Source organism: Hippoglossus stenolepis, chromosome 17, assembly GCF_022539355.2.
Source record: "Hippoglossus stenolepis isolate QCI-W04-F060 chromosome 17, HSTE1.2, whole genome shotgun sequence".
Lineage (NCBI taxonomy): Eukaryota > Metazoa > Chordata > Actinopteri > Pleuronectiformes > Pleuronectidae > Hippoglossus > Hippoglossus stenolepis.
The window spans coordinates 2,558,888-2,577,406 of NC_061499.1; the positions used below are offsets into that span (position 1 = coordinate 2,558,888).

Below are 18,519 nucleotides of genomic sequence, written 5' to 3' on the forward strand. Positions count from 1 at the left end.
AATTCAACATTTGATCATGAATTAAGTTGTTTCTAGAAAATTACAGTTAAACATCTGATTATGACCAATTGTTTGATTTCTTACAGCTGCTGTTTTCTGACTGTTCAAAAAGCATCAGTCCGATCTCGTTATGTTGCATCACAATCAATTTATTCCTTAGTACAAACATTGAGGATCAGCTCAACTTATTAAAGTTAAACAACAAAGGGCTCTTGTGGTTAAAGTTCATATCGCTCCGTCACTCGAACCTATATATGCATATTACATCATCTCCTGCCTCAGTAACAAAAGGGCAGCAGGCAGAGACATTAATATTACTACTCTAAATTATATTTGTAATCTATGCAAACAGAAAACGCATTAATCAATATTCAAAGCAAAAAATGGCTCTAAGATTTATATAAAAGTTACCACTGCAGGTTTCTCAAAGAAACCGATGATAAATCAGCCACATTTACACCAAACGTGATCATTAAATCAGTTTATTGTTTTGCTGACAGAATTTAGTGATCAAAACAGCGTTAACGAGAAAAAGATCACTTAATATACAAATATTCCATAAAAACAGGTACGGTGGGAAAATGACTGCAGGAAGTATAAAGTGCGTAAAGACAGAGGAGGCGTCGGGTTAATGAACCTTAAAAAGGTTTATGGCTTTTTAACAGACACGTTTTAAAAAGGAAACAGCAGCAGGTGAAGTGTCACAGCTACATCTTAATATCAGAGTTCAATAAAACGGCAGCAGAGTTAAAGGCAGAGGTTTTTCTAAAGGACGGGCTCCAGCCAACAACATGAAATATTACATCACCTATTAGAGGGTTGGGGCCATATTTAAGAAAATAAAATTGAAAGCCGCAATATGAGAAGACGTAATGAGTCATTTCAGAAATATTACGACTTTCTTCTCGTAATATTATTTTTTGTTGTGTGTCTCATACTCTTAAAAAGATCATAGATTCATTTCCTGTTGATAAATACCTGAGGACTGATCTTTAAATAAAAATCATCGCTCTCTGATCAACAGTCCGATCAGAGAGCGATGATCTGAACCTGAGCTACGAAACGAGCTCATTAAACCAAACATCGTCATGACAACCTGAACCACACAGCTGGTTACGAGCTGTCGCAGCTACGAGTGTGTTGATTGAAGAAACATCGCGAGAGCCACAGACTGTAAATAAAGATGGCCGACATGACGGCTCCGGAAAGCGAAGCCAAAGCATCTGCATCAGTTTCATCAAGAGCAAAGTAAAACATCCAAGTAGACGTTAAATAAATGTTTGTTATTTCAGGTCGTTCTCATCTCACTGATGTTTGTTCGTGTTTCTGATCAGTTTGGTTTGAATCAGTTATTTAATGAGACACCATGATTGACAGCTGAGACTGACTCATGATTGGTCCAGAGTGTATGGGCGGGACCTGGATCACAGACTCATATTTGAGATCTGTAGGCTTCACTTCAGGATATTGAGAGTTGTTCATCTTGATTACTTCTACCAAGGAGGTTCTGTCTGTTGACTACACAGAAGCTGTGAGCAGTGGAAGGAGGTTTAATGTGTCAGAAGATAACTCGTTAAACTTTGGTGCAGATCCACGAATATTTCATCTCTTTCTTTAAAATAAAAGGTTTTTCAATGATTTTCCCATCAGCTGTGATTTGTGAAGCGAGGATCTAATTTACAGTCTGTGGATAAAACAACGTTCCAGAGTCGAGTTAAATCAAACTTTGGTTCAAACTGTTAAAAGCTGATCAAACTAAACTAACATGAACAACAAAGAGCTTCAGTCATTTCTTTTAGAGATTCAACTGCACATAACATTATAACAATGTTTATAACCAGCTCTTGTTCTCTGAAAGTCTCTTGAGCTCGATCTTCAGAAACACCTTCTCACGTTCATGTTTTCTTTTACATCAGCAAGATAGTTTTTTAAGTCTAATCCTGACAGGAAATAAGTTGTTGTGTGACATCTGTGTTAAGACAAATAAATAGTACTAAGAAGTTGAAGTCAAAACTGAAACTTGTTTGGCACCGTACGAAAAAATACCTTTACATTTGTTAATTATTTTTAAGTAATAAGATAAAAACAGGAATTCCACATCCAACGACCGAGTGGTTCGATTTTCTTTCAATCTTGAGATTTAGTTTTACAGATTAAATCAAATAAGAGTTTAGGAGGAAAAAAGAACAGGCGCCAACGATACGAGAATGTCAGCGGCTGACCTCCATCTTCAAACAGAAGAGGTGTGTGGAGGAAAGGTGAGAAGCAGCTCCTCAGCTCCTCAGCTCCTCAGCTCCTCAGCCCTCTCTCTGAGGAGGTGGAGTCTTCTGCTGGGCGGGGGGCGCCGGCTGCTGCTCCTTGGTGGGGGCGTAGTAAAGCTCCAGCGGCTTCCTGACCTTCCAGAACTTCTCGTTGACCAACTCCAGAGTCAGAGATCCGTTCAGCGTCTGGAGAGAAAGAAGAGATTTAACATTTCACCTCTTCAGGTTGGTGTGTTTACTCCTCAGTCAGTCAGTCGTCAGACAGACAGTCAGTCAGACAGTCAGACAGTCAGTCAGTCAGACAGACAGTCAGTCAGTCAGACAGTCAGACAGGCAGTCAGTCAGACAGACAGACAGTCAGTCAGCAGACAGTCAGTCAGTCATCAGACAGACAGTCAGTCAGTCAGACAGACAGTCAGACAGACAGACAGTCACAGAGCAGACAGACAGTCAGACAGACAGACAGACAGACAGACAGACAGACAGACAGACAGTCAGTCAGACAGACAGTCAGACAGACAGCAGACAGACAGTCAGAGTCAGTCAGTCAGACAGACAGTCAGTCAGACAGTCCAACAGTCAGACAGTCAGTCAGACAGACAGTCAGTCAGACAGTCAGGTCAGTCAGTCAGACAGTCAGTCAGTCAGACAGACAGTCAGACAGTCAGTGACAGACAGAGCAGTCAGACAGACAGTCGGTCAGTCAGACAGACAGTCAGTCAAAGACAGACAGTCAGACAGACAGACAGACAGACAGTCAGTCAGACAGAAGTGTCAGACAGACAGTCAGACAGACAGTCAGACAGTCAGTCAGTCAGTCAGACAGACAGTCAGACAGACAGACAGACAGTCAGTCAGTCAGACAGACAGACAGACAGACAGACAGACAGTCAGACAGACAGTCAGACAGTCCGACAGACAGTCAGTCAGTCAGACAGACAGTCAGACAGACAGACAGTCAGACAGTCAGACAGTCAGTCAGTCAGACAGACAGACAGACAGTCAGACAGACAGTCAGACAGACAGACAGTCAGTCAGCAGGATGAGGGTGAACCTGGGTGGGATAAGATGATCTAACATGGACGATGGGACAATATGAGCAGAACGTCCCTCTAGTTCCTTCCTGTGATGTCATTTCCTGGAGAATCTTCAAATGCTTCATGTCTCTAAAATCTGTACAACTTGAGCTTAAAGGTTATTTAAATCAATAAATCTGAATAAATGATAAATGTACTGAAAATGTGTGAAAAATTTAACAAATACAAAAATCTGTTTTTCATTAGTAAACAAATAAAACATATTGATGCAAAATATTTGTAAATATAGAAACATGATCAAATATTTCTTGACTTTCCGTAACTTATTAGAATTATGGACATTTTGATTGGTTGTTGTGGTCGACATGATGATTGGTCAGTCTCGTAGCTACTCACAGACAACTGTCCTCCTCTGGTCATGATGTAGATGGTGTACTGTTTCTCACTGATGCTGCCCAGACTCGACCCTTTGCTGCCACCGCCGCCCGCTGCTCCTCCACCTTCTCCTCCTCCTCCCTCTGCTGCTCTCTCCTCTCCCCCACCTCCCTCCTCCCTCCCTCCCTCCTCCACCTCCCTGTTGGTCCGTCTGTCCTCCAGAGCGATGCGCAGAGCCAGGTATTTGGACAGGTGGTCCACTGTGGCGTTCGCTGTCGTCTTCACGAATCTGCACCGGAAGAAGATCCAATCAGAGAGAAGGACAGATGGTTCACTCACCCCACCCCCCCCACACACCCCCACACACACACCCACCTGGTCTGGTTGTAGTCTTGGGCGTGGACCAGCTGTGGGTGGGGTCTGAATACCAGCTCGATCTCCGAGGCCCCCCCCTCTTTAAGGCGTCTCACAGGAGGCGTGGGGCTCCCGCTGTCCGCCTCCGGGCTCCAGTGCCGTCCGACACCCGCGGCCTCTTGCGGCTTGGCCCCGCCTCTGAGGGCGTCTGACCGCAGTGGTGGGGGGGGTGTGAGGGGGCGGAGTCGTGGGACAGGTGAGAGCGGGTGTCACCGTTGTCCTCCCCCCCGCTGAAGGTGGTGTTGTCACTTTCCTGAGTCGGCTTCTTCACCCGGTGGTTTCTGCAGAGCGGCGGTAAAGTTAACAAGATTACAACAAACCACAATCCTCTTCAGAATCATCAATACAAAGAAAACACTTTCATTAAAATGATAAAAATCATCCGATATGACAGACACGTCATTATGCGACTTTATTATCTTATTTTACTGAATAAACAATGCAGGTTGTGCTGCTGATTCCAGCTGCTCAGCCAACGAGAAGCAGATCCTCACATCACATGACCTTCACCAGGTGACAACCTCCTTTTCCCTGAAACGTCTCTGTGGCGTTCAGAAGATCAAACTGTTGTTTCATTTAGATTTTTGTTAAGTTGGGCTCCAAAGTCTGAAAATGAAGGTCTTTGATGATTTGTGATTGATTGTGATAAATGATTAAAGTTAATCACGAATCAGAAATATTGCTAAAGTCGAACCAATGCTCCAGGAAACCGAACAACTCCTCCACGGCTCGTTTGCTCTCGACCAGACGACTGTGACTCATTGTTCACACAAATGAATGAAGCAGTACGAGTTAGTTCAGAACGCAGCAGGAGACTCAGACGGAGAAAACACACCGTGTGCACTCACGTGTCACGACAGTCAAACTTCACGTTCTAGATTCTGTTCATCACTTTTAAATCACGACATGGTCCGACTCCGCTTGTTATTTCAAACCTTTTAACTCAACTTCAGCTCAGTTCATTCAGTGGTTTAAACCTCATCTGTTCACAGATTGTTATAGTTTATTATTTTGATGTTTTAATGTCATATATTTACCCGTTTTGTTTGATTGCATAGATGAGTAGAATGTGGCGTTTTTATGATTTTCTTTCTTCGCATGTAAGGTGCTTCACATTTTGTGAAGCACCTTACAACTTTGGTTTTGAAAGGCGCTATATAAATAAAGTTTATTATGATTATGAAGTTGTTTCTGTTTGTTTGGGAACGGGAACTGCCTGCTCTGTCTGACAGATGAATCTCACACAGAAGAGTGATGATTCTCTGCTCCCTCCTGTCCGTCCCCCACCTCTCGGACCTGTAGCGTGCTTGCTGGCGGAGCCCCTCCTCGATGCTGGAGCTCAGCGCCTCCTTGTTGTGCAGCCGGTTGAGTCGGTCCAGGACTCGTCGCTGGTGGGCCTCGTACTCTTCGCGGCTCGGGTAGATCTTCGAGATCAGTGCATCAAAATTTGAGTCTCGACGCAGCGAACGTCTGGAAACCAGCTTCTTCCTGCAGGTCGGACACTCTTTGTTCCTGAGGAGGGAGGAAGTTTGAGAATCTACTGGAATAATATACAGATACTCGTACGGTTATGTAAATATTTTCATGTATACTCGTGTATTATCATTTCTTAAGGTCACAGTGAACTTGGTTACACATGTAGTCTTTATTCCATGTGAAGAGAACATCCTGTTATTGTCCAAGGTTGAGTTATTTCACTTTTACAGCAGGAGTTTTATGTGACTTCTCAGAAGTTATGGAAGTGGTGAATTATGAATTATGTACTACACTACCGACCACACCAATCTTGTACTACTCATGAATACTGCACCACATTATGAATAATTTGGAACAAAATGCCCGGACATGACAACAGATGCAGGCGCTCTCACCCTGATCGCAGCGCCGTGACGATGCAGTCGGAGCAGAAGCGGTGCAGACACTCTTTGGTGGTCATGGTGTTCTTCAGCATGTCCAGACAGATGGGACACATGAGCTCGCTGTGCAGAGAGCGAGGAGACACCGCCACCTCTGTCCCGTCCATGATCGCCTCCTGGACACACACATGGTAAATGGTCTGTATTCATATTTCTATGGGCAGCACTTTTTCTATGAGGGGCAATTCGGGGTTCAGTATCTTGCCCAAGGACACTTCGGCATGCAGTGGAATAAGACTGGGATCAAACCGCCCACATTGTGGTTGGAGGACGACCGCTCTGCCATCAGGACTGTGAGGACAATTCTGTATTCTTTTCACACTGCAGTGTTATTAATAATCTACCGTTTGGTGGACCTTCACATTGTGTTTACCTGCGGACTCCGGTGCAGCTCGTACAGACTCAGCTCCCACGTCTTACTGGGAGTCTGCAGGTTGACGGGAGCTGCCATCGCTGCTGCAGAGACAGACCAGCACCAGCTGATTCAGGGTCAGTGGAACTCAACACGTCTTTCTGATCTTCTTCATAAACTCTCAGAAGTTGTGTCTCTCTCAGTCTTGTCTGTCTTTGTGCTTGTTTTGCCACCTTCGGTCAGTTTGTCTCCAGCAGTGAGGCCATGTCTTCACCCAGAGGTTTGTCCTCAGCATCAAACACAGACAGATGTGGATCAAAGTGGATCCGGATGGACACACCGAGCTGTGACGTGTTGTCACACACTTTGTCTCCGGGGTCTTCGTGTCGGTCACTTCCTCTGAGCTCCTCCACAGTAAAGTTCACGTGGAGACAACCGCTGAATCTGCAGCGGAGCCGCGAGACGGACTCACCTGGCGGGGACGTGACGGACAGCTGACCGGAGGAGACGCGACCTGCTCCCGCTACACGGACACACAACGACCGCCTGCAAACTCCGCAATGAATCAACACAACTACACACAGCGGCTCCTGACGGCCGCCAGGGGGCGTCTCCGTTCACCTTCAGTCTCACTTTGAGGAGAAAAACACGAGAAAATACCAAGAGCGCGACATTTTCTGAGCCAGCAGCTAGCTAACGTTAGCCATCTTCTTCTTCTCACCGGAAGTAAAAACTCCTGCCCTCCTGCTGCTCAGCAGCCACAGCGCCCTGAGCGGCCAAACGGAGTATTGCAACGGAAAATACACACGCACACCTTTATTATGTATTTGATTTGATTTGATTTTACATTTAATCAACCGACGAAAACATCAGTATTCCATGTTTCAGTCATAAAACGAGATGACGGCTCCCAAAAGTGGAGCCAAAGGGCCTTGAGCCCAGTGGCTGGCTGCAGTAGAGCCCCCCCCCCTCCATGTAGGCAGATGGGAAGCAAACAAATCCTCTTTATACACAGTCACTTTTTATTTCATCAGGGTTTTGGGACATTTCTACGTTTACCCTATTTTCTGATTTCGATTTTAAACTTTCACTTTCAGTGGACCAGTTATTGTTCGTTGTGTTTGGATTTTAGATACTTTAAAAACTCGTACATGATCATTGGAATGTTGAGTAACGCCTCCTGAACTAGCATCTGTAAATAATCAGAGAATAATAGATGTAATTATTACATTGCTTCCCTCCTGGTGATTCATTAGTGTTTTATAATTGCTGGTTTGTGTGTCATTGAATCACCTTTGTGTTTTAAAGGTGTGACCCAGGTGAACTCACCTTGCTTCCTGCCCTCCGTTATTCTACAAACCCCCCTGTCTTCAGGGAGTCTCTCACACTTGGAATGTGCTAATTGCACTAATTGTATTTTCTTTTCAAGTACGAGTTGTGTCTGTGGCACCACGCCTACATCAGACAATGCTCATTTCACCAGCTCAGAGGAATGTGCTGCAGTTTATACACGATGACAGATAATAAAGATGTGACGGAGATGAACCTTTGGAAAATGTGTTTCAGAGATAATTATTATTAATAGTCATACATAGAGATTGTGATTGTACACCAGTTGTTATTTATTACGTATCGTATTGTTCTCAGTGGTGGATAAAGCACTCATCATTCACTTGATTAAAAATAATAAAAACCAGAATGTGGACGATACTTAACTCCAAGTAAAAGCATTAAAAAGTAAAGTGCTCATTCATTAGAAGACTTTATCAATCAATCAAGTTTTATTAGTATAGTCTCATATTCACAAATCCCAGTTTGTCTCATGGTCTTTAACAAGGTGGAGACGTCCTCTGTCCTTAACCTCAACAAGATCAACCATGCACCTTTTAACAGGCAAAGAAGGTAGAAACTCTCAGAGACACGTGGAGGATCCGTCTCCCAGGACGGACACTCAGTGAACAGATGTCAATGCGGAACAGAGAACATCAAGATAAAGCGTTTTAGCAGCATTGATGAGGTGTAAACATTTTGAAGTATAACTGAAGGTCAGTGAATTGATGGATTAATGTCATTAATGGTCGAGTATCTGAGGAGAAATATTATATATCGAGCTGTCCTGCTTTCAATTACAGTCTGTGGTCAGCAGCCAGTGATCAGGATTCATCATCAAGATCGGATGCCACTATAGTCCACAGTCATTGTCCACTGCCGCCATTAGATTCATCATCAGCTGCTACCTCGGTCGGGTTCATCACCAGTATCAGAGTGCAACACGATACAGGATCTGGTCATACTGATCCACCATCACGATCTCTGATACGCGATCCACAGATCCTAATCCACGATCTGGATCTGTATCTATAAGGCAATGGGACTTCCGGGAAGAAGTCGTCAGTAACATGTATTGATGAGATATGAATTTCTTTGATGAGATAAGTGATGGAGAAGAGGAAGGAGAAGCTTGGAAAGAGAAGCTCCGAGGTCATGTGTCCCCGACCTTCTAGGGACCTCCATAGTAGCAGAACTAAGAGCAGGTCTAAGATAAACTTGACCGGCTCTAACTATGTTTTAATAAAAAGGAAGGTTTTAACTTTACATTTTATTTGATCAGTATTTGATGATTAAAAGTGAGGCACCAACATGTGAATGTTGTTACTGGTTGGAACTGAAGATTCTGACTTTGATCTCATGCAGAGCCAGGTCAGGGGCCTCAAGATGAGAGGGGGCCCTGAGAGCCAGGAGGGGACCTCGTTATTGTGGAATGTAACATGTCAGGAACAGTTGAGCGACTAGACAGGAGGGAAATACCAGTTTTTAATTCATTTCTTCCTTTATTGGCCACTTGTCATGTTTATGTTATATATACAAACTGTGTTTATTAAACCACAATCATTGTACTTTTTATTTCTTAAAAAGCCCTAAAACTTCACCAGATGTTTTTCTCAACACATACTAAAGTCAGATGAACCTCGATGGGCTTGAGGTGTGCTCGCAAAGAAAACAATGATCAAAGCTAAATGCAGTAATTGTTCGTATTTATTGATGAAGACATAATCACATTCTTTCATGAATTAGATTTGAGCAGCTGTTTTTATTTATAATCAAAACAGTCAAGCAATTATGAATATGAATTGCACAAACTATAGAATAAGAACAGTTTCATTCAGTACAAACCACGCCACAATAAATAGGATAATAAATACTATAATTTACAGCCATTTAAAGGGTTAAATATCTCTATTACTGATTAGTGATTATTAAAATATTGATCATTGTTCCTTTCTCATTTCTTTGATCCAATCCCCTTTTTCTGACTTGTCAAAGACATATATAAATGTTCATAATTTAGATATACACACGTATAAATTGAGATAAAATAAAAGAATAAATACATCTTGATATTCTACAATTGAACATATCAGTCTCAGGGGCAGCAGCTGCGTATGTTGCTCGCAGAAGCAGGAGCAGCGGGCGACGGCGATGACCACAGAAACTCAGGCTACTGATTTTATTGTAACTCGCAGCTCCTGTTGTGTTGCTTCCTGAATTTGACGCAGACCCAGACCCAGACCCAGACTCCAGATCCAGACTCAGAGCCAGACTCCAGACCCAGACCCAGACCCAGACCTAGACCCAGATCCAGATCCAGACTCCAGACCCAGACCCAGATGGAGACTCCAGATCCAGACCCAGACCCAGACCCAGATGAGACCCAGACCCAGACCCAGTTGCATTGCCAGGTCCAGATCCACCTGCTGCTGCCAAGTGCTAGCTTGGTCAGCGAGGGCCTCTGCTGTTGCTGCTGCGGCTGAGGCCGATGTCCCGCCCCTGTGCTGTTGATGTCATTATTGCTGTATGCTGCTGCGCTTGTTGCTGATGCTGCGTCTACTGCTGCTTCCGCTGCTGTTGTGGCTACTGTTGCTGTTGCCTGTGCCATCTCTGCCACTGCCCGTGCCCCTGCTATTGCTTTTTGCTTTTCTCTGTTGCTGTCGACCGTGGCCTGTGATAAAACGTCCTGCAGTTGTTTTGCTGCTTCTTTGATGCTGTGGCCATTGATTTGGTAGCTTTAACAGTTTCTGGAGATTGTTGACCTGGGCGCTTGAGCTGCTGCCGACGCTGTTGTTGCTGCTGCAGTTTTTGCTGCATTTGCTGACTTAATTGCTGATGCTGCTATCTTCGCTGCTTGTTGCGCTTTGTCCTGCTGTTCCTTTTTTAATGTTGCGTCATCAAGCTGCTTGTGCTGCCACATCTGCTGCATCAGCCGCTTCTTGCTGCCGCAGCCGCTGCTTCCACTGGTGCTGCCCCTGCTGCACCAATGCAGCAGCATTTGCATAGTTTTGCAGCTTTTGCTGCATTCATGGCTGCTGTGGATGCTGTTGGTCCAGAAGCTGGAGAAGTTGATAAGAAATAGTAGCCGCACGCTGCTGCTGCTGTTGACGCCACTACTGCGGTTTCCTTTGGCTTTAACTGCTGCAGGTGCTGCTGTTGCTGCTGCTGCTGTTGTTGTTAAGCGTCTTGGTTGTGTTTGCTATGCTTGGTGCTGACTGCTGTTTGGTGAGGGCTTCATTGTAGATGGTGTTACATTTGTCCTGATACCGTTGAAAGCTGAACGCCTCTGCTGCTGTTGTTGCACTTCTGTTGCTAGATGTACTTAAGGGTCATTATTTCAGAGTTGTTTGCTGTTGCTGCCTTCTTTAATACTGATTCTACTGACAATGCTGTTGCTGCTGCGACGATCACATTGTTTTTGCTGTTGCCATTGCTGAACGTGCTTCTTCTGTCATTTGTGCTGCTGTTGCTGCTGGGATTGCTGATAATGTCGCCAATGCATCATTTGATGAATCTCTCACTGCTTTTGCAGCTCTTGCTGTTGTATCAATGCCTTTGAGATGCTGCTTCTGAAGCTGCCTCATTGGCTGCTTTGCTGCTGTTGCTGCTGCCTTTGTTGCCATTGCAGCTTTTGATGCTTCTTTGGCTATATTTGCCATTACATCTGCAATTGATGCTGGTGCTTTGCTGCTGCTTGAATTGCTGCTAATAAGCATTGCTTCTGCTGTTTCTGCAGCTGTCCTTTGGCTGCTGTTACTGCCAGGGGATATCGATGCTGTTCCATCTGTTGCTAAGGCAGCCTTCGAGCTGTTGCCAGCGTGGTTTATCGCAGCTTCTAATTCTTTGGTTGTTGCTCCACTGGCTGCTGCTGTTGAGGCTGCTACCAGAAGCAGCATGCTGCTGCTGAGGTGGACGCCATTATTGCTGCAGTTAGTTTTTTCTGTGGGTGCTGTTGATGGGGCTCCTGCCACTGCTGGTGTTGTTTGACTATTTGATAAGCTGCCCTGTGGCTGCACCCCACGACTTTAATTGGGAGTGCCCCACTGCTGCCCTTGCTGCTGCTGCTGAGCTTTTTGCTGCTGCATTTGCTGCTACTACCAAGTCCCCTCTGCTGTAGATGCAATCAGTGCTGTTGCTTCGTCATTGCTGCCATTGCTTCGCGCTGCTGATAAGGATAAACGTGTGGCTGCTGCTGTGGGTCCACTCACGGATGATGATTCTTCTTTCAATATTCCCGCAACTATTATTGCTTTTTCTAGCCACTGTTTTTTCAGCTTGTGCAACTTTGGTCAATAGCCGTTGCTACCAACGCTGCCAGTATTGCTGCTGTTGCTGCTCTTCAGCAGCCTTGTAGCTATCGATGATGAATGATAGCTTACAGTGATTGTCTTCGCTGTTGGTGCTGCTGTTGCCTCAACACTTGCTGCTGATGTTGCTTTTGGCAGCATTAGCAGCTCTAATTGCTGTAAAATGCTGCTGCTGCTGGGGATTGTTGTCCTTTTGCCAGTAACATGGCAGCTCTGGCTGCATCTTGTGCAGCTTCTATGGCTTTTGCTGCAACTGGGCTTGTTGTGGCTCCAGCTGCTGCAGAAGTGGTTCTCCTGCTGCTGCTGCAGTGAATGTTGTTGCCAGCTGCAGCCACGGATACTGCTTCTCTAATTGCTGCTGTTACTCTTGGTGACAATGTTATGGCCATGCTGTTGTTAATGCTGTTGTTGTTGCTCCCTGTGTTGTTGGCTGTATAGTTGTTGCTCCTGATGTGGACGCTGTTGTGAATGTTGCTAGTAGTGATGCAATTTGAAGGTATTGTTGTAGTTGTAGGTGTAGCAGTAGATAATACTGTAGTTGTCATCATTGTTGTTGGGGCTGTAGTTAGAATTAGTGAGCTGGCAGAATGGTTGCTGCAGCAGCAGATGTTGCTGTTTTCTCCTGGATTTTGCAGCTGTGCCTTTTGTAATCATGATGCTTCTCTTGGGCTTTTTTCAGCTGCTTCTTGTCTCATTGATTGATGCAGTTCCAGATGTTGCTGTTGTTGCATCTGCCGCAGCTTCAGCTGCTTGTTTTGCTTTCATTGCTGTTGCTGCAGCCAATTCTGCTGCTTTTTCTGCTGCTAAAATTGATGCTTGCAATAAATGGTGAGTTTGTGTTGTTTCGGATGTTGCATATTTGTTCCTGATAATGTTACCTGCAATGTAGCTAGAGCTCTTGGATGCAGCTTCTGCAGATCTGTTGCAGCTGCTGCAACTAACTTTTGCTGATTCGTTGTTGTTGAAGAGGCAAGCTGCAGCTGCAGCCGAGCCACCTTATCCGCTGCAGCTGATATATTTGCTGAAGCCTCTACTATTTTTTTAACATTTGCTCTTGATGCTGGGGCTGATGAAGCTGCTTTTTAGCGCTGCATTTAATGCTAATTTTGTTTTTCAGAAGGCTTTGTTGCTTCTCTAGCAGCAAAAGCAGGTATTCCCATTTAGTGGTCCTTCAGGAGGCTGCAGCTGCATTTAATGCAGTGAGCATGGGTTACTGCAGCTGCTACTGCATCTTCAGCATCTTGCCCTGAAGAGGTTGCCCAGCTGCTGCTGCTGTAGCTGCTGTTGCTGCTACTGCTGCTGCTGCTGCTGTTGCTGCTGCCTTCGTCAAGCTTGCCACTGTTATATTTGAGATTTGGCCCGCGCTCCCGATTTCGGGTTTCCTAAGCTGTTGGGGTGTTTGTTGGACCAGCTGTGGGACCAGCTGTTGACCAGCTGTGGGACCAGCTGTTGGACCAGTTGTTGGACCAGCTGTGGACCAGTTGTTGGACCAGTTGTTGACCAGTGACCAGCTGTGGACCAGTTGTTGACCAGTTGTTGACCAGCTTTCGTGGGACCAGTTGTGGGACCAGTTGTTACCAGCTGTGGGACCAGCTGTGGTGGATGTCGGGGTAATTCTGATTTACACTCTGGGACACTTATTTGTGGCTCTTCTGCTGTCAGCTAGTGGATGCTGTTTCCATTTAAGAGTATGATCAGAATTCATTCATAATTCAGAGTTCATAGTTTCCAACTTTAAATACATAGAATCATTACTTACTTCAATCAGTATTACAACAAAGACTAAAGTCTTGGCGATCATTTTGAATGCTCTCTGTTCTCCCTCCGCTTTCTTTTCCAAAACTGAATCTGACCATCATCTGTAAGAAAATGAAAGTAGTTGAAAGGAGAGACTGTTAATGTCTTCATGAATATTGTTAGAACAATAAATATTGTCAGCATGAAAGTCTCATACAGTTCATTTGACTAAAACCTCTACTTCTTGAACTACATCGGATCATGTTCATTTGAACAGATTTCACTCTATAAAAGCTGTCGGATTACATTTCCAGCTGTGACTGGTGCTGTGGGTTTATGAGACATTTAATCAAACCCAAACCCACAGTAACAGAGATGATGACAGGAACATGGTCATATGCATACACACATATAAAAGCTAAATAAACATTTAAATGAAATGAAATCACAAAATACTGAATCATAAGTGAAATACTCACTCAGATTTTGAAGTGAAGTGATTTCCATGTTTCCCGACAGTTGCAGTAGCTCTCTCGTTGTCTGTCTCTTCTTCTTCTTCTTTCTTCTTTGACTGTAACTCTTGTCTCTGTCACCTCTGCCTTCACTCCTGTATATATAACAAAATTTCCAAGATGCATGGAATAACGAACAATGACGATCATGATGATGTCAGAGCCAGAGACGTCCCTCCTTTCTACGTAATGGACGCTAAGTGTGTGGATGCTTACTCAGCCGTTAAGTCAGATGAAACTTGTCCTGTGACATTTTGAGATTGAACCTAGTAATTAAAAGTGATGATTTGTTGTTGACCTTAACATGATCGTATGTGTTTAAGTTTAGAGCAGAACATTTATGTAACCTGTGTTCTTCTACGGCTAAGTGCAGGCTCCACATGACTGTTTAATAGTTGTGATGCATGGAAACATTTTAATAGCAGAGATAGAGATTTTATTATTGTGTGTGCTTGTGTGTGTGTGTGTCACTCTCTTCTTCTTCTTTCTGTGTGTTTGTGTGTCTGTGTGTGTCTCTGTGTGTCTTTGTTTGTGTGTTTGTGTGTGTGTGTGTGTGTGTGTGTGTGTGTCTGTCTGTCTGTGTGTCTGTGTTTGTGTATTTGTGTGTGTGTCTCCTGTCCTCATCTGCCCCTGTCTGTCCTCTTACCTGCCCCTGTCTGTCCTCCTCTGCCTGCCCCCTGTCTGTCCTCTGCCTGCCCCTGTCTGTCCTCCTCTACCTGCCCTGTCTGTCCTCTGCCTGCCCCCGTCTGTCCTCTACCTCCCCTGTCTGTCCTGTACTCTGCTCTGTCTGTCCTCCTCTACCTGCCCCTCCTGTCTGTCCTCTACCTGCCCCTGTCTGTCCTCTGTCAATTTCTGTCTGTCCTCTCACTTCTCCCCTGTCTGTCCTGTACCTGCCCCTGTCTGTCCTCTACCTGCTCCCTGTCTGTCCTCCTTCTAATGCCCCTGGTCTGTCCCTCTGCCTGCCCCCTGTCTGTCCTCTACCTCCTGTCTGTCCTGTACCTGCCCCCTGTCTGTCCCTCTACCTGCCCTTGTCTGTCCTCTACCTCCCCTGTCTGTCCTCTGCCTTGCCCCTGTCTGTCCTCTACCTGCCCCCTGTCTGTCCTCTGCCTGCCCTGTCTGTCCTCTACTCCTCCCCCTGTCTGTCCTTGTACCTGCCTCTGTCTGTCCTCTTCTACCTGCCCCCTGTCTGTCCTCTACCTCCCCTGTCTGTCCTCCCTCTACCTGCCTCCTGGGTCTGTCCTCTACCTCCCTGTCTTGTCCTCACCTGCCCCCTCTGTCTGTCCCCTCTCTACCTGCCCCTGTCTGTATCCCCACCTGCTCCTGTCTGTCCTCTATCTGCCCCCTGTCTGTCCCCTTCTCTACCTGCCCCTGTCTGCCCTTCTCTACCTGCCCCTGTCTGTCCTCTGCCTGTCCCCTGTCTGTCCTCCTACCTGCCCCCTGTCTGTCCTCTACCTGCCCCTGTCTGTCCTCTACCTGCCCCCTGTCTGTCCTCTACCTGCCCCTGTCTGTCCTATCATGCCCCCTGTCTGTCCTCTGCCTGTCCCCTGTCTGTCCTCTACCTCCCCCTGTCTTCAGGGAGTCTCTCACACTTGGAATGTGCTAATTGCACTAATTGTATTTTCTTTTCAAGTACGAGTTGTGTCTGTGGCACCACGCCTCACATCAGACAATGCTCATTTCACCAGCTCAGAGGAATGTGCTGCAGTTTATACACGATGACAGATAATAAAGATGTGACGGAGATGAACCTTTGGAAAATGTGTTTCAGAGATAATTATTATTAATAGTCATACATAGAGATTATAGATTATACACCCAGTTACCAGTTTATTACGTACGTATTGTTCTCAGTGGTGGATAAAGCACTCGCTTCATTCACTTGATTAAAAATAATAAAAACCAGAATGTGGACGATACTTAACTCCAAGTAAAAGTATTAAAAAGTAAAAGTGCTCATTCATTAGGAAGACTTTATCAATCAATCAAGTTTTATTAGTATAGTCTCATATTCACAAATCCCAGTTTGTCTCATGGTCTTTAACAAGGTGAGACGTCCTCTGTCCTTAACCCTCAACAAGAGTCAAACTACTAAAACCTTTAACAGGTAAAGAAGGTAGAAACCTCAGAGACACGTGAGGATCCGTCTCCCAGGACGGACACAAGTGAACAGATGTCACGTGGAACAGAGAACATCAAGATAAAGGTTTTAGCAGCATTGATGAGGGTAAACATTTTGAAGCATAACTGAAGGTCAGTGAATTGATGGATTAATGTCATTAATGGTCGAGTATCTGAGGAGAAATATTATATATCGAGCTGTCCTGCTTCAATCACAGTCTGTGGTCAGCAGCCAGCACGATCAGGATCCACCATCAAGATCGGATGCCACTATAGTCCACAGTCATTGTCCACTGCCGCCATTAGGATCCATCACCAGCTGCCACCTCGGTCGTGGTCCACCACCATTATCAGATGCCAACACGATAAAGGATCCGTCATACTGGATCCACCATCACGATCTCTGATACGCGATCCACAGATCCTAATCCACGATCTGGATCTGCGGACGATAAGGCAAAGGGACTCCGGGGAAGAAGTCAAGTCAGTAACATGTATTGATGAGATATGAATTTCTTTGATGAGATAAGGATGGAGAAGAGGAAGGAGAAGCTGGAAAGAGAAGCTCCGAGTGTCATGTGTCCCCGACCTTCTAGACCTACAGCAGCAGAACTAAGAGCAGGTCTAAGACAAACCTGGACCGGCTCTAACTATAAGCTTTATCAAAAAGGAAGGTTTTAACTTTACATTTTATTTGATCAGTATTTGATGATTAAAAGTGAGGCACTAACATGTGAATGTTGTTACTGGTTGAGCTGAAGTTGATTTTGACTTTGATCTCATGCAGAGCCAGGCCAGGGGCCCCAAGATGAGAGGGGGCCCCTGAGAGCCAGGAGGGGGACCTCGTGTTATTGTGAATGTAACATGTCAGGAACAGCTGGAGCGACTCAGACAGAGGAAATACCAGTTTTTAATTCATTTCTTCCTCTTTAATAATTTGTCATGTTTATGTTATATATACAAACTGTGTTTATTAAACCACAATCATTGTACTTTTATTTAAAAGCCCCAAAACTTCACCAGATGTTTTTCAACACATACTAAAGTCAGATGAACCTCGATGGGCTTGAGGTGCTCGCAAAGAAAACAATGATCAAAGCCAAATGCAGTAATTGTTCATTTATTGATGAAGACATAATCACATTCTTTCATGAATTAGATCAAGAGCAGCTGTTTTTATTTATAATCAAAAACAGTCACAATTATGAATATGAATTGCAATAAACTATAGAATAAGAACAGTTTCATTCAGTACAAACCACGCTCACAATAAATAGGATAATAAATACTATAATTTACAGCCATTTAAAGGGTTAAATATCTCTATTACTGATTAGTGATTATTAAAATATTGATCATTGTTCCCTTTCTCATTTCCTTTGATCCAACTTTTCTGACTTGTCAAAGACATATATAAAATGTTCATAATTTAGATATACACACGATAAATTGAGATAAAATAAAAGAATAAATACATCTTGATATTCTACAATTGAACATATCAGTCCTTCAGGGCAGCAGCTGCGTTATGTTGCTCCTCACAGAAGCAGAGCAGCGATGACGGCGATGACCACAGAAACCAGGCTGATTTTATTGTAACTCGCAGCTCCTGTTGTGTTGCTTCCTGAATTTGATCCAGACCCAGACCCAGACCCAGATCCAGACTCAGAGCCAGACCAGACCCAGACCCAGACCCAGACCAGACCCAGATCCAGATCCAGACCCAGACCCAGACCCAGATGGAGACCCAGATCCAGACCCAGATCCAGACCCAGATGGAGACCCAGACCCAGACCCAGTTGCATTGCCAGGTCCAGATCCACCTGCTGCTGCTGCTTGATCAGAGAGGGCCTCTGCTGCTGTTGCTGCGGCTGAGGCCGATGTCACCGCCCCTTGTGCTGTTGATGTCATTATTGCTGTGAGTGCTGCTGCTTTGTTGCTGATGCTGCGTCTACTGCTGCTTCGCGCTGCTGTTGTGGCTACTGTTGCTGTTGCCTGTGCCATCTCTGCCACTGCCTGTGCCCCTGCTATTGCTGCTTTCTCTGCTGCTGTCGACCCTGTGGCCTGTGATAAAACGTCCTGCAGTTGTTTTGCTGCTTCTTTTGATGCTGTGGCCACTGATTTGGCAGCTTTAACAGTTTCTGAGATTGTTGCTGGACCT

General features: G+C 45.0%; 1 protein-coding gene across 1 annotated transcript; it reads right to left on the reverse strand.

Annotated features, from left to right (window-relative positions):
* Positions 1–466: 466 nt before the first annotated feature.
* Positions 467–7,097, reverse strand: LOC124855004 (E3 ubiquitin-protein ligase RING2-A-like). The gene is given in 7 exon segments (XM_047344084.1): positions 467–2,447; positions 3,695–3,962; positions 4,049–4,173; positions 4,176–4,368; positions 5,384–5,599; positions 5,959–6,119; positions 6,377–7,097. Coding segments are annotated over 7 exon segments (1,191 nt in total). The 5' UTR covers positions 6,455–7,097; the 3' UTR covers positions 467–2,297.
* Positions 7,098–18,519: the final 11,422 nt, after the last annotated feature.